The sequence below is a fragment of the Myxocyprinus asiaticus genome, chromosome 40, assembly GCF_019703515.2.
Source record: "Myxocyprinus asiaticus isolate MX2 ecotype Aquarium Trade chromosome 40, UBuf_Myxa_2, whole genome shotgun sequence".
In the NCBI taxonomy this organism is placed as follows: Eukaryota; Metazoa; Chordata; class Actinopteri; order Cypriniformes; family Catostomidae; genus Myxocyprinus; species Myxocyprinus asiaticus.
The window spans coordinates 15,438,927-15,452,072 of NC_059383.1; the positions used below are offsets into that span (position 1 = coordinate 15,438,927).

General features: G+C 40.2%; 1 protein-coding gene across 4 annotated transcripts; it reads left to right on the forward strand.

The window, feature by feature from the left end:
- Positions 1-1,611: 1,611 nt before the first annotated feature.
- On the forward strand, positions 1,612-13,111 carry LOC127430729 (baculoviral IAP repeat-containing protein 2-like). Of its 4 annotated transcripts, none has more exons than XM_051680731.1 (9): positions 1,612-1,770; positions 9,442-11,013; positions 11,114-11,213; positions 11,304-11,382; positions 11,464-11,512; positions 11,672-11,914; positions 12,011-12,265; positions 12,552-12,593; positions 12,731-13,111. In XM_051680731.1, the coding sequence occupies exons 2-9, from the start codon at positions 10,095-10,097 to the stop codon at positions 12,922-12,924; spliced, it is 1,881 nt and encodes a 626-aa protein (XP_051536691.1). In that variant the 5' UTR covers positions 1,612-1,770; positions 9,442-10,094; the 3' UTR covers positions 12,925-13,111. The 4 variants fall into 4 exon arrangements, with proteins under 4 accessions (XP_051536691.1, XP_051536694.1, XP_051536690.1 ...); XM_051680730.1 differs by lacking the exon at positions 1,612-1,770 and adding an exon at positions 8,035-8,319; XM_051680732.1 differs by lacking the exon at positions 1,612-1,770 and adding an exon at positions 8,035-8,285.
- The last annotated feature ends 35 nt before the right edge of the window (positions 13,112-13,146 follow it).

Sequence of the window (13,146 nt, forward strand, 5' to 3'; positions counted from 1 at the left end):
CACGCATTGTAAGCGGTAGACCAATCACAACACACTGGGACATCTGACCAATCAGAGCAGAGTAGGTTCTCTGAAAGGAAGAGTTTAGAATGAATCCTTTAGAACGGATCATTGAAGGAGTCATTTTGACATTGGGAAAAAAAAGGTAATGCTGCAATTTAAATTATGAGCAAATTAAAGTGTTTTTTTTACCTTGGATGCATGTAAATCTATTGTATGAGACCTTTAAAACAAAATTAGACATGTTTAAAAACCGTAATAGGTGCACTTTAACAGATATCTTTAATGTTCTTTCTTACTGGTCAAATTATAATTGCAGATATCTCAAATTAGCATTCTGACTAGTCAAAATTGTGACTAGTCAAAATGCAATTGTAGGTATCTAAAATATAATTAAGGATAGTTGGACAAAAGCTTTAAAAGTCAAAACAGCTTGCCATAGTGTGTGTCTCAATCAGCTCCCTATGCAGTCGTGAACACGAATACTGGCAAGGGTGTTCATCCACTGAAAATTGGGACACTTCACAATCCGGACTGTGTGTCGATATCTCGGGGGAGGATCTATGATAATAAGGTTGAGTCCCTCACCAGTCGTGGGCGTGGCCTGCTCTAAGGTGACGTCACTTTAGAGCGGAAACGAAAACCGATCATTTTGAGACACTGTTTTTGATTAATAGAAATATAAGAAAGAGGAGTGAGTGGACTTTAACATTGTAGGGTGGTTGTGTACACACACTGCCGACTCACATTTATGTTCAAACACCATGTAAAAGTGAATTTTGCATAATAGGTCCCCTTTAAAGCTTGCGCATTCAAGCGCAGCTGTTATTAATCAGCACCATAGCTGTATAAATTAGGGTGACCAGACCTCCCCGTTTTTGGTGGCCTGTCCCAGACTGGAGCTGTTCCCAGAAATGCCCCCTTTCTCCCGAGCGTTCAAGACAGCATTTATAGTGAAATATTACATTGCAAGAAAGCCCAAATGCTACAGAGTGCAGTCTGGACGATGGGACGTGGCGACACATTGGCCATATCTGATTTCATTGGTTTATACAGCAGGCAGGGGCATAATTAGGTTGGTTTCCTGACCCTTTAACAGGAAGATCACATATAGAGACAGTTTAGCATGCAATTTTTCAGAGGTAACAATTCACATTTTTTATATTAAGAAATAAACCAGACACCTTGGAGAAAACCTACATATGGCACCTTTCTCCCATCGCACAAATATATGGGGAGAGCCGAAAAATGACTCCTACCTGTAGGAAAATCGTCCGTGACTTATAATACAGCAATTTTTTTTAGAATAAACTCCATACATAGTTCATTCCAAAGGGATTGTATAGTGTAAAACATGTTGACTATTAGCAGACAGACGGTTAATTCGTTAAGTGATGAGCTGTTTCCTCACAAAAGCAGTTTATTCAGCACATTGAAACATCTCCTCCATAGACATCCATTATAAAAGGATACCTTGTCTCCTTGCCAGTGTATCAGCCCTTATTATGCCATGCTCTGAAGCTGCACGAGTCAGACTTACAACATGATAACTGTGACAATGTCAGACTGAAATTAGTGTTCTGGTTTGTTTTGTATGTGTGGGTGGCCAAGTTTGGAAAGTACCAAATTTGCTTGTGGTTGTAACTGAGAATATTGTGAGTCATGGAGTCATGATACTACCCGTTCGACATTCTTTAACACTTTACATTCTGACTGCATCGAGTGAAAGACTTGTGTTACCAACAGATTGGACTGCCTTAGCCTTTGCATGTAAGTTACGAAATATGACAACATTGCAATATTTCTTCAAAATATAAAACACTGTTGGGGTGAGCTAAGTTAGATGAAGTTCCCCTTTTGTCAAAAGGCAAAGAAGTTAATAGTTATTGGTGAAATGGCATACAATATATCTGTTCACTGAAGTGTGGGTTTATAGCTATTTTTACAGGTTTCTTTCTGCATTTAGCTTCTTATGTCCTTTTTATGTGTATCACTTGGTGACTGCGGTAAAGTTGTTTTTATATTGGATATTCGTTTGACATTCGGCAGGCAAAGTTAGGGAGTGTCTCTAAAATGTGAAAGGCTGGTGAAAAACAGATTACTCTGTGGCTATAAGAAACATGTGTAGCTTAATATTGTCAAACAAGTTAAGTAGAAATATATGGTACAAAAAACAAATATTTAAAGCCATAAATGGCTTATTCTCTAGGAATAATATTCCCTATGTAATGATGTTATAACAATGTAATGTAACTAAAAATGCATTTAACTTAGCTAACAGAAATAGATGAATATCAGACCTCCTATAGCACATGTATACACAACACCTTTCCACCTTACATAACCTTTATTTTGGAATCATAACTTTATAATGTTTTTATGATTTGTAACTTTTATTTTCAAAAATAAAACCTGACACACATCTTACAAGACTTGGATTTTGGAAATATGATTTTGTGTATTTTTTATGAATTTTTGAAATTTTCAAATCCATATAACTTCTTGGTCATGTGACCTAGTGATGTCAGATCACATGTAATGCATTCACACACACCTGACACACATTGTACATGACTTGGATTTTGGGAATATGATTTTGTGTATGTTTTATGAATTTTTGACATTTTCAAATCCATATAACTTCTTGGTCATGTGACCTAGTGATGTCAGACCACATATAGTGCATTCACACACACCTGACACACATCTTACAAGACTTGGATTTTGAAAATTTGATTTTGTGTATTTTTTATGAATTTTTTTAATTTTCAAATCCATCACACCACCTCGCCGATTGACGCTTCGCTGGTAAACGGGCCTCAGCATCCTTATTCCCCGCAGCGCTTCGGCAGGGTTTGTGAAACCCTTACAAAGCAATTGTATATTGTGTATTGTATATTATGTGATATAAATATAAATACATATTAATTTATATATCTAAAAGAGTCACTTACTTGTTCGCGTCTTTTTAAAGATGTCGTTCCTTAAGTGTTCTTTGTGCGTGAAGCCCATCCCGCCGTCACTGTGAGGGCATGAGTCTCAAGACGCTTTGCTCGTGAATCACCCTCGTTCTGAGGGAAGATTCAGCCTCACACAACCCCCCCCCCCCCCCGTAATGGCGGTGCTCCAGGTATTTCAAGCCAAGCTCCTCAGGCAAATGGACGAGCTCGGCTTCGATCCAGAGACATTCAAAGAGCTCCGCACTGCAACAGACTTAGCGCTGCGTGCCACGAAAGTCACTGCGCAGGCCATTGGCAAGTCCATGGGCAACCTGGCAGTTCTGGATCGACATATATGGCTAACCCTCACAGAAATGAGTGATAAGGAAAAAGCCACTCTGTTGGATGCTCCAGTGTCTTCAGCTGGCCTCTTTGGCAGCTCTGTGAATAAGTTTGCTGAGCGTTATGTCGTGACTCAGCAGCAGTCACAGGTTACGAGACACTTTATGCCCAAACGGAGTATATGACAGCCAGTTCGCCCTCGCTATGTTTTGAGCCAGAACCTGACTAAAAGCCCCATACCTGCTGCCTCACCGGCACCTGTGTATCAGAATGCGCAGCAAAAGCGCTCCTGATGGGCACAACCCTTTGATGCGGAAAGCAGAGCCCGTGGTTCCCTCCGGGTCTGCTCAAAAAAAGGCTCGATTGGAGACACAAAACACTGTTCCCCATCTCCCCACTATTGTTTGTTGGGAAAGGAATATTGTTGTTCACAATATTGTTCAAAATGTTGTTTCTGTGTCTTGCACTCAAATAAATGCAATAAAAAATGCAATAAGTGCAAAAAAGAATACAGCATTCTTTGCAAATGCATGAGATGCTCACACATTCTCAATAAAGAGCCCCTTTTTCCTCTTCAAAGCACACACATTATGCGCAACCGCTTCCCTATAGTGAGCGTCACATCATATCATACAGTGAGCAAACCAAATTGCCCTCTGTCCCATTACGCAGATGCGTGGCAAGCCACAACGGGTATTTCAGAATGGGTGCAAAAAATGATCGAACATGGTTATATGATCCAATTTGCATGCCGGCCACCCCGTTTCAACGGCGTTCTGTCTTCCACGGTTTTGTCTGAAGACACGGCTGTGTTACGAGAAAAAATACACAGTCTCATCGTGAAAAATGTAATAGAGATTGTGCCAAATTGTCAAACACAAAAAGGTTTTTACAGCCGTTATATTCTTGTTCCAAAGAAAGACAGCAGACTTCAACCAATCCTGGATCTGACTAATCGCGCACTCATAAAGCGCTCATTCAAAATTATTACTCAAAAACGGATCTTATCACATGTACACCCACACGATTGGTTGCGTCGATAGATCAGAAGGATGCGTACTTTCATATCCAAATTGTACAACACACAGGATGTTTTTGAGATTCGCATTCGAGGGAACAGCGTATCAATTTAAAATCCTGCCCTTCGGACTGTCTCTGGCTTCTCACACATTCACAAAGTGCATCGATGAGGTTCTCGCCCCTCTGAGACTGAGCGGCGTACGCATCTTGAACTATCTTGATGATTGGCTGTTACTGGCGCAATCAGAGGCTTTGTTATGCCAGCACAGAGACTTACTGCTTCAGCCATTTTACAGTTTCTGTATCAGTTCAAACTGGGGAGAACACTTCCACTGAAGCTGTTTCAGAAAGCATTGGGATTTATGGCGGCAGCATCCCATTAGGTCTCTTACACATGAGACTTCTTCAGTGCTGGCTGAAGCACCGTGTGCTACGATGTGCTTGGCACCAAGGGCGTATGCGCATCACTATATCCCGTCGCTGTATAGCTGCTTTAGCATCATGGACAGCTCCTGCGTTTTACCAGCAAGGTGTCGCACTGGGGCAAGTTGTCATGCAGCGCCTAAAGCCATCGGCTGTATTTCTAGCCTTAAAGGCTTTTCAGCCAGAAATAACAAACTGTCATGTCCTGGTTCGCTCAGACAACATGACAGTTGTGGCATATATAAACCGCCAAGGCGGAATTCAGGAGACTTCACCCTCAAACTATATTGAGGATTTGGGAAATATTCGGCAAAACAGAAATCTATCTATTTGCCTCAGTGGAGAATACCCACTGTCCCCTCTGGTACTCGAAGTCCCAAGTTGTCAGGTGGAAAGTGGTGACCAAGGATGCTTCCAACACAGGTTGGGGGCGGTGTGCCCGACTTTTGGCACCTGGACAGGTGCAAGGAGGGCGTGGCACATCAACTGCCTTAAAGGCTTTTCAGTCAGAAATAGCGAGCTGTCATGTCCTGGTTCGCTCAGACAACATGACAGCTGTGGCATATATAAACCGCCACGGCGGAATTCATTCACCGCCACTGTTGAGACTGAATCACTCCTATGGAGTGAGCATCATCTCCTCTCCCTGAGAGCGACATATGGCCCAGGCCGCCTGAATTATGGCGCGGGCCTATTGTCACACCAAGGGGTGATACCGGGCGAATGGAGACTTCATCCTCAAACTGTACTGAGGATATGGGAAATATTCGGCAAAGCAGAAATTGGTCTGTTTGCCTCAGTGGAGAATGCCCATTGTCCCTTCTGGTATTCGAAGTCCCAAGCCCCACTGGGAACGGACGCAATGGCACACAAATATGTGTTTCCCCCAGTATGCCTTATTCACACTGTCATATGTATAGTCTGAGAAGACAAGGAAACGGTTCTATTAGTTGCACCGAAGAGGGGTAGGGGTTGTCCCCGTCCTTTTCTGCATATCGCGGCGCAGTTTTGCGGCCCATTCGGCATAACGTGGCGGCCCGTTTCAGCTTATCGCCACCTGTTCGGCCCCGTTTCATGGCTGGCCCACCGGGAAAAGTCCCGGTTCTCCCTATGGCCAGTCCGCCCCTGGTTATGTACGTAACCTCGGTTCCCTGAGACGAAGGGAACGAGACATTGCGAACGCTAGCCGCACTACAAGACTCAAGAGTTTTTGAGGCATGAGCAATGTGCTCCTTGTTCTCAGTCAGAAATTCTGAGGAAATGGTGTGTGCACCTGTTTTTATAGCAGACAGTTTCGCGCCAAAACAGGTGGGGCTCAAACACCATAGCCAGTATTAAAATATTGGCGATATTGCAGAGAGGTTTCAACTAGGTTGTGTAAGAAGGCACTCCCCATATGCGTAGGTACGCAAAGTCTCGTTCCCTTTGTCTCAGGAAACTGAGGTTATGTATGTAACCGAAATGGAACAATTGATATTCATGTGAATGAGACCATTTTAAATGGAAGGAAACTTGTTTTCATTGGGTTTTCAATTAATTACAACCCAAATTTTGATCAGTTCCTCACTCAAATGTATATACTGTATGTATTATATGGCTTTAGTGACTTTAGCACAAGTTCTAAGGACAACTGAGTATTACTCTTTTGCTTCCTTTTTGGAGCATGACATCCACCAGCATGCTTTCATTAGTTTCCATCCACTTTTCACACTATTTTTTTATTGAAAAAGTGAAAATGTGTAAAAAAAAAAAAAAAAGGTTGGGAAATTTGCCATCTTCTGCCTGTTTCCATTCAAATGACCTTTTATCGACAAAAATGGTGTGCGTGATGACGTCATGCCTAAAAATAGACTTTGTCGAATAAGTTTTGGTTTATCGCAAAAAAAAAAAAAATCTGCCCTTAAGCCGTTTCCATACAGAAATATGTGTTTATCGCTAATTGTGTACCTTTCGCCTCCCATATGTCCCTAATTTTTTTTCCTCCTAAATTTTTGTAAAATGGGGAGAGTATTGAGACCATTAATTGAAATTAGACAGCTTACTGTCATTTTAATTTAACAAATAAATGCAATCAGAAGATGAGGAATTGCAATCAAAAGGGAGCTGTTGCCCTTCTGATATTGGTCCTGATGTTACGCCTATCGCAGGTTGCCACTGGTTCTGACCCGGAAGCAAATTGTCATGGCCTTGTTCAAGCTGGTAACCTGCAGTAAGCGGTGGGATCTTTCGGTCTTAGTATAAGGACTATCCATCGATGTGTACATGCTGTGTGCACAGCGATTAAAGAAAAATTGATGCAGTGTAATATCAGGGTTTACTGAGATTCAATTGGCTATTTTGGACAATCATCTAATCTAAATCATTGCCATCTCAACTAAATTATGTCCCGCATATTTGTCCAGCAACTTTTAATGACCAACTGAACTTGATTGTCATCTCAAATTCATTTTAGCGTCATAATGCAATTTACATTTTCTGAAGAAGCTCAGCAAATGCGATCCGAGGTAATGAGGGTTTGATTTAAAATATTTAAACGTTTTAAAATGTTCAAAAGCTCGTTTTCTGAAAGTGAAGTCTTGAAAAAAAAGTGCAGAATATTCTGAGAATGTTATTCAGCTTTTTTCATCAACAACAGGGTAAAGCTAATTTAAATTTGTGTAAAGAAAAGGCATATAGGTCTAAAAAAAATTTTTTTTTTTCGTTTGGTAGGCTAATTAATTATTTTATTTAATGCTTTATTCATTTGGTAATTTATTTAGCCTAATTTAATACAGGACATTTTGCCGGCAAGTATAAACAATAATTTTATAACATTGGGCTATATAGCGTTAAAAAAAAAAAAAAAAGCACACTATGCTTTTCTCCTAGTATTGTGTATTTATTTTTTATTTAAAACATCTTTGTGTACAGAAATGATATGTTTTTTGTATTGTGGGCTAATTCCGTGACTGCTGTCTATTATTTTAAATGGTGTGGAAAAGCAACTTTAATAAATAAACGGATGTCTACCGCGATTAAATTAATCGCAATCAGTGGCCATTAATTTGTTCTCCGTGCACTTGTCAATGTGCATGTCTTGATACGAGATATTTGTGTTGGCACTCCTGGAAGTGTCATGTTTGCAGTGATCGGATCTTTATGCCGTTAAAATCAATCCATAATCACGTTCAATAAATTCGCTTTTAAAGATGTCTACCGTCGTCATGATTAACACAGGCTAACGATTGGGGTAAACTCTGTCATGTGACACTAAAGTTTTGCGTTAATGCCAATTTTCTCCAAACCAGTTTTTCGCGACATTTGATGTATCGACATAGTGTTTATGTGCTAGAGTTAAACGGAAAAATATTATGTCGACAATTTTAGCGATAATTTGTGTTTCCATCAGCTTAATTTTGATGCGCTAAAACTTTTTTCGCAAAAAATCCTTGGATGGAAACATAGTTATGAAAACATCCGTTTATAATTCACCAATATACACTACGCACAGGATTAATCCATGACGTCATCACGCTACAGTTTGCAACGAGGAGCCATTCAGAAGAAAGGACATTTTGTGCCGTTGAGTATAATCCTTTTATTAATCATAGCAACGGTGAGTCGGTCTTTGTTACCCCTTTATTGGCCAATACTCAACCTTTTGTATACAATACTTTATAGTGTTAGCTTTTGCAGTTGTAGTGGTGTTTCTTTACCTTTAAAGTGTACTGGGCTTGTCCGGTGGTGTAACACAATGGCTTCAGCTCACGAGCAGTTAAAATGGTCGCGTCACGGAAAATAAGTGCTGTCTGTTACTAACGTGGAGAGATATAGTTCACGGAATTTCATCCGAGTTGCCCACTTATGGGTAAAACGTATATGGTTTACTTGTTGGTGTAATGATTATCGTAATTTAAGGCCTGTAAAGGAAAGTTATTTGCTTTCCGTTTTGAATTTGTCATTAACCACACCAGAGAGGACAAGGCGGTCTGATTCACCTTCAGTGGAAATGACTGACGTGGAGGTGTAAAGATATATAATTGATCACATCAAGACTTGCACAATAAACGCCGATGGTGTACGAAAGGTTAAAACAATTAATACAGTCAGCATAACGCCCAGCTGACTTGTTTCACGACAGAAGCTTTCTTGCCAGTGCACAGACACGATAATACATACGTTTTATTTTTTAACTTTCAGAGAGGTACAGAAGAATACAAGTGTAAAGAGTAAAAAAAAAACTAATGTGTTGATAGAAGCGCAATTCTTTAAAAGCATTAAAAGAGGATGAAACCTCCAGAAAGTCCCTTATTTGCGAGGTGTAATATGTTAATTGGTTGGAGTAAGAAGTGACGTAAGCAGGGATTTTTTTGATATACCAATAGCCCTGTTCACACATGCAACCAGCTAAGTTACTGGAAAACCGTTGGGTTGCCTTTTCTGGTAAATGAAGCACGTGCTGTTTACACACATCAGTATAGAAATGTATAGTTAATGATACAAATTCTTAAGGGAAATTGCCCGAGGAAATTTACCAGTATTTTCAAAAAGGTTGCGTTCACACATAACCTCTAACCTGAAAAATGCAGTAAATTTTCTGGAAAAGGCTGTATGTGTGATAGGGGCTATAGTTGACACAGTGATCTACAGATGTTATATATAATTTTCCCTTTTTATGTTGGGAGAATTAAGATAAAGACTAAATATTCAACTAATATTTGCATCTGTTTATTTACAGGTTGCTGCATCATAGGGGAAGGAAGCACACTCCTGTCACATCAATCTTTTATCTATTTAAGAGTTTATATCAGTTTCTTTATACAATCATGTATTCTGTCATGGAAGACTAGACACCAGTTATGGGGTGTCCAGCAGAGAGAGAGGCTTGAATGGGGACACCCTGTGATCACATTTTAATTATGTTAATTTGGAATATATTTTACCGTTCAGAATTACTTTTCACTTAAATATGTGTTGTTGTCAGTATAGTCTCTGTTTATTCCATTGCGATCCTGGGTGAGTTAGAGGTGCAGCCATGGAGGAATGTTCATCTTATAAGCAAGTTCATCAAGTTCACAACTGTTTGTTTGGTGTGGCATGTGCTGTGCATCAGTTTATTGGTTGTCTGTTTATTTTCATAGAGTTTTGGTTCAGTGCTAGTGAAGAAATCCAACTTTTGTCCACTGTGGTGTAACCCAGTCATTACATTGATAGGGCATGATTTCCCAAGAGGGGCTTGGAATTTTTGTGTGACCTAGAATAAATCATGTAAAATCTCGTGCTTAGTTTGTTTTGCTTAATTTCTCACAATTCTTGCTCAGCACTCACACAGGGTGTTACAATCAAGCCTTTCTCTCTACTGGACATTCCCTTTTCCTCTATCTATTTTTCATGGAAATTCTACAAAACAGTGCTTTCCTGAGGGGGTTGTGTAGGAATAGCTCCCCTGCAGATTTACAGTATGATAATTCCTCTGAACTCTTTCGTATATCTACATATGCCAAGTTCCCCACTACTGCAGCTGTGACCGAGAGGAGCCTGGCCCGTGCAGGGTTTTATTACACTGGAGTCGGGGATCGCGTTCAGTGTTTCCGCTGCAATGTGACTGCTGAGAACTGGCAGTCCGGTGACTGCCCTGCCGAAAAACACAAACAGCTGTCTCCAAACTGCAGCTTCATCCAGAGTTTACCTGCCACCGCAAACCTTCTGTCATCCTCCCACTCTGCCTTTTCACCGCTTCGCAATGTAGCGGTCTTGCAGCTCTCTGCTCCTGCAGGAGCATTAACTACCACTGCCTCGTCATCAGGCCAGACCGAGGAGCAGGGTGGTTACCTTAACATGGGATTCAGCAACCTGGCCCCTTCCAGTCCCATTGCCTCCCGTGGAGTGGAGGATATGTCTCACCAACGACCTCCAGCTTGTCACAATCCTGGTATGCGCCGGGAACAAGAACGACTTGATACCTTTCAGAATTGGACTCTTGCTACAGTAACTCCAGCTGAGCTGGCCAAAGCTGGTTTCTACCATCTTGGCCAGGGTGATAGGGTGGCTTGCTTCAGTTGCGGAGGCCAGCTTAGCAATTGGGAACCAGGAGACAGGGCAGTAACAGAGCACCAGAGGCATTACCCCAACTGCCGCTTTGTCCGAGGTGATCGCGCAGATAATTTACCTATATCTGGTAGCGGCCTTTCCAATGTATCGAATTCGGCAATGCAACAGTGTGAAGAAAGGTTACTCACATTTATCAATTGGCCCTCAAGAATACCTGTTCGACCAGACCAGTTGGCTAAAGCTGGCTTTTACTATGTTGGTAAGAGCCTTTGTCACAAGTCATGCATTTTTATAAGGTCTTAAATCTTTTGCTCAGATGCCAGTGCTTACAATTTTTGTCCCTTTCTGTTTACTGTTAGGTCGCAATGATGATGTAAAGTGTTTTTGTTGTGATGGTGGACTCAGATGCTGGGAGTCAGGGGATGATCCTTGGGTGGAACATGCTAAGTGGTTTCCAAGGTAAATAACCAGTAAAAGGGGTTATTGCAGTCATTTTTTGGTACCACGATGGCACGAAATGTATTTCATTTATGTGTGCTCTTATTTTAGATGTGAGTACCTTTTGCAAGAGAAGGGCCAAGAGTTTGTTCATCAGATTCAAGCCCGATTTCCAAGACTATTTGAACAGGTATGTACGAAAAATTGTGCCATTTGTTAAAAACATGATGCTATGTTAAATGTACCACAACTAAATATTTCTTTCTTACAGCTCTTGACTAATGGAGATAGCAACTCAAGAGAATTTGTTGATCCACCTGGTAAGTTGTTTCTAGTGAGTTCAACAAGTAATGTTTGTGAAACCTTATATATATATATATATATATTTATATAGATGGATGGATGTTTTACCTATATTATTCTTAAAATAACTTACTGATCATCTTAACTGATGTAAAATATTTGTAACCCATGTTTAGTTGTGCACTTGGGTCCTGGCGAGGACCGTTCAGAAGATGCAGTGATGATGAATAATCCTGTGGTGAAGTCAGCCTTAGAAATGGGATTTGAGCGTGGCCTGGTGAAGCAAACTGTCCAGAGCAAAATTCTCACAAGTGGAGAGAATTACAAAACCGTTCAAGAGCTAGTGTCTGATTTACTAAGTGCAGAGGATGAGAAGAGAGAGGAGGAGAAGGAGCTCCTTGCTGAAGAAATGGCCTCAGGTATTTTTTGGGAATTAGATTGTCTCGATTCAGGAGTATGACTCTTTCAAATCTGAATCTTCAACTTAGTATGTGTATTTTATTTTTTTTACACAGATGGTTTTACTTTCCTTAAGAAACATCATGCTGCCTTGGCACAACGTCTAAAAACTGTTCAGAGCTTAATGGATCATCTTCTTGAGGAGAATGTAATTTCACAGAAAGAGTATGACACCATACGTAACTGTACTACAGTCAAGCAGCAGACTGGGCAGCTCATTGATTTAGTCCTGTCAAAAGGGAACGCAGCAGCAGAGGTTTTCCGCAACTGGATTAAGAAGAATGATGTGTACCTGTTAAGAGAACTTATGGGTACGTAACTATGTAAATCAGACATGATACTTATATACAGTGTCTGTGAATTTTCAGTGTTCTATGTTGTTAGTCTTTGTCAGTGTGAAATCTCTGTATCTGATATTGGCTTCATGGCCAGTAGATAGGAACATTTTAATTGGAATCCATTAAGCAAAACAAGGTGATGCTAATTAAAACTTTTTATAAAGATCCTACATTGAACAGGGAGAAGTCCACAACAAACATAACTCACTACATAATATTGACAACAAATTTTTATTTTTTGTTCTTACTGCAATTTCAGCCCAGGCAAATGAAGCTGCATCACCGAGTCAAGATCTTTCAGGTATATTCAAACATGAGAAAAGGTTTTCTTTTGATTTTGCCCCATTTTCTAGCCATCACACTAAGGGAATCAGATAGATCCCACTCTGAAAGAATGAATTGGTATAAAGTGACTTATGATGTCAATTATGTTCACAGATTTACCTATGGAGGAACAGTTGAGAAGACTACAAGAAGAGCGCACCTGCAAAGTGTGCATGGACAAGGAGGTCAACATTGTGTTCATTCCCTGTGGTCACTTAGTGGTGTGTAAAGAATGTGCGCCTTCACTGCGCAGATGTCCAATATGTAGAGGATTGGTGAAAGGCACTGTCCGTACTTTCCTATCATAAAATGAATAGCAACAGTATCCTTCTAGAAACTAATTAAAAAAGTTATTTAATTTATGCTTATTTTATCCTATATTTAAAAGTTAAAAGAAATTCACATCTATTAAATGTGGAGGACAACTTAAACAAGCCAAAGGAATTTTCTCTCTGGATTTCAATAAAGCCTTCTTTAATAAAGAATGAAACATCAGGTCTTTTCCATTCATTTTAATTAATCTTTTTAAT

Excerpts from the sequence above, each read along its gene's own strand:
- LOC127430729 (XM_051680731.1), top strand. The coding sequence starts at position 10,095 with ATGGAAATTCTACAAAACAGTGCTTTCCTGAGGGGGTTGTGTAGGAAT. Across the intron at positions 11,915-12,010 it reads TGCTGAAGAAATGGCCTCAG|ATGGTTTTACTTTCCTTAAG; the intron begins GTATTTTTTGGG and ends TTTTTTACACAG. Across the intron at positions 12,594-12,730 it reads ACCGAGTCAAGATCTTTCAG|ATTTACCTATGGAGGAACAG; the intron begins GTATATTCAAAC and ends TTATGTTCACAG.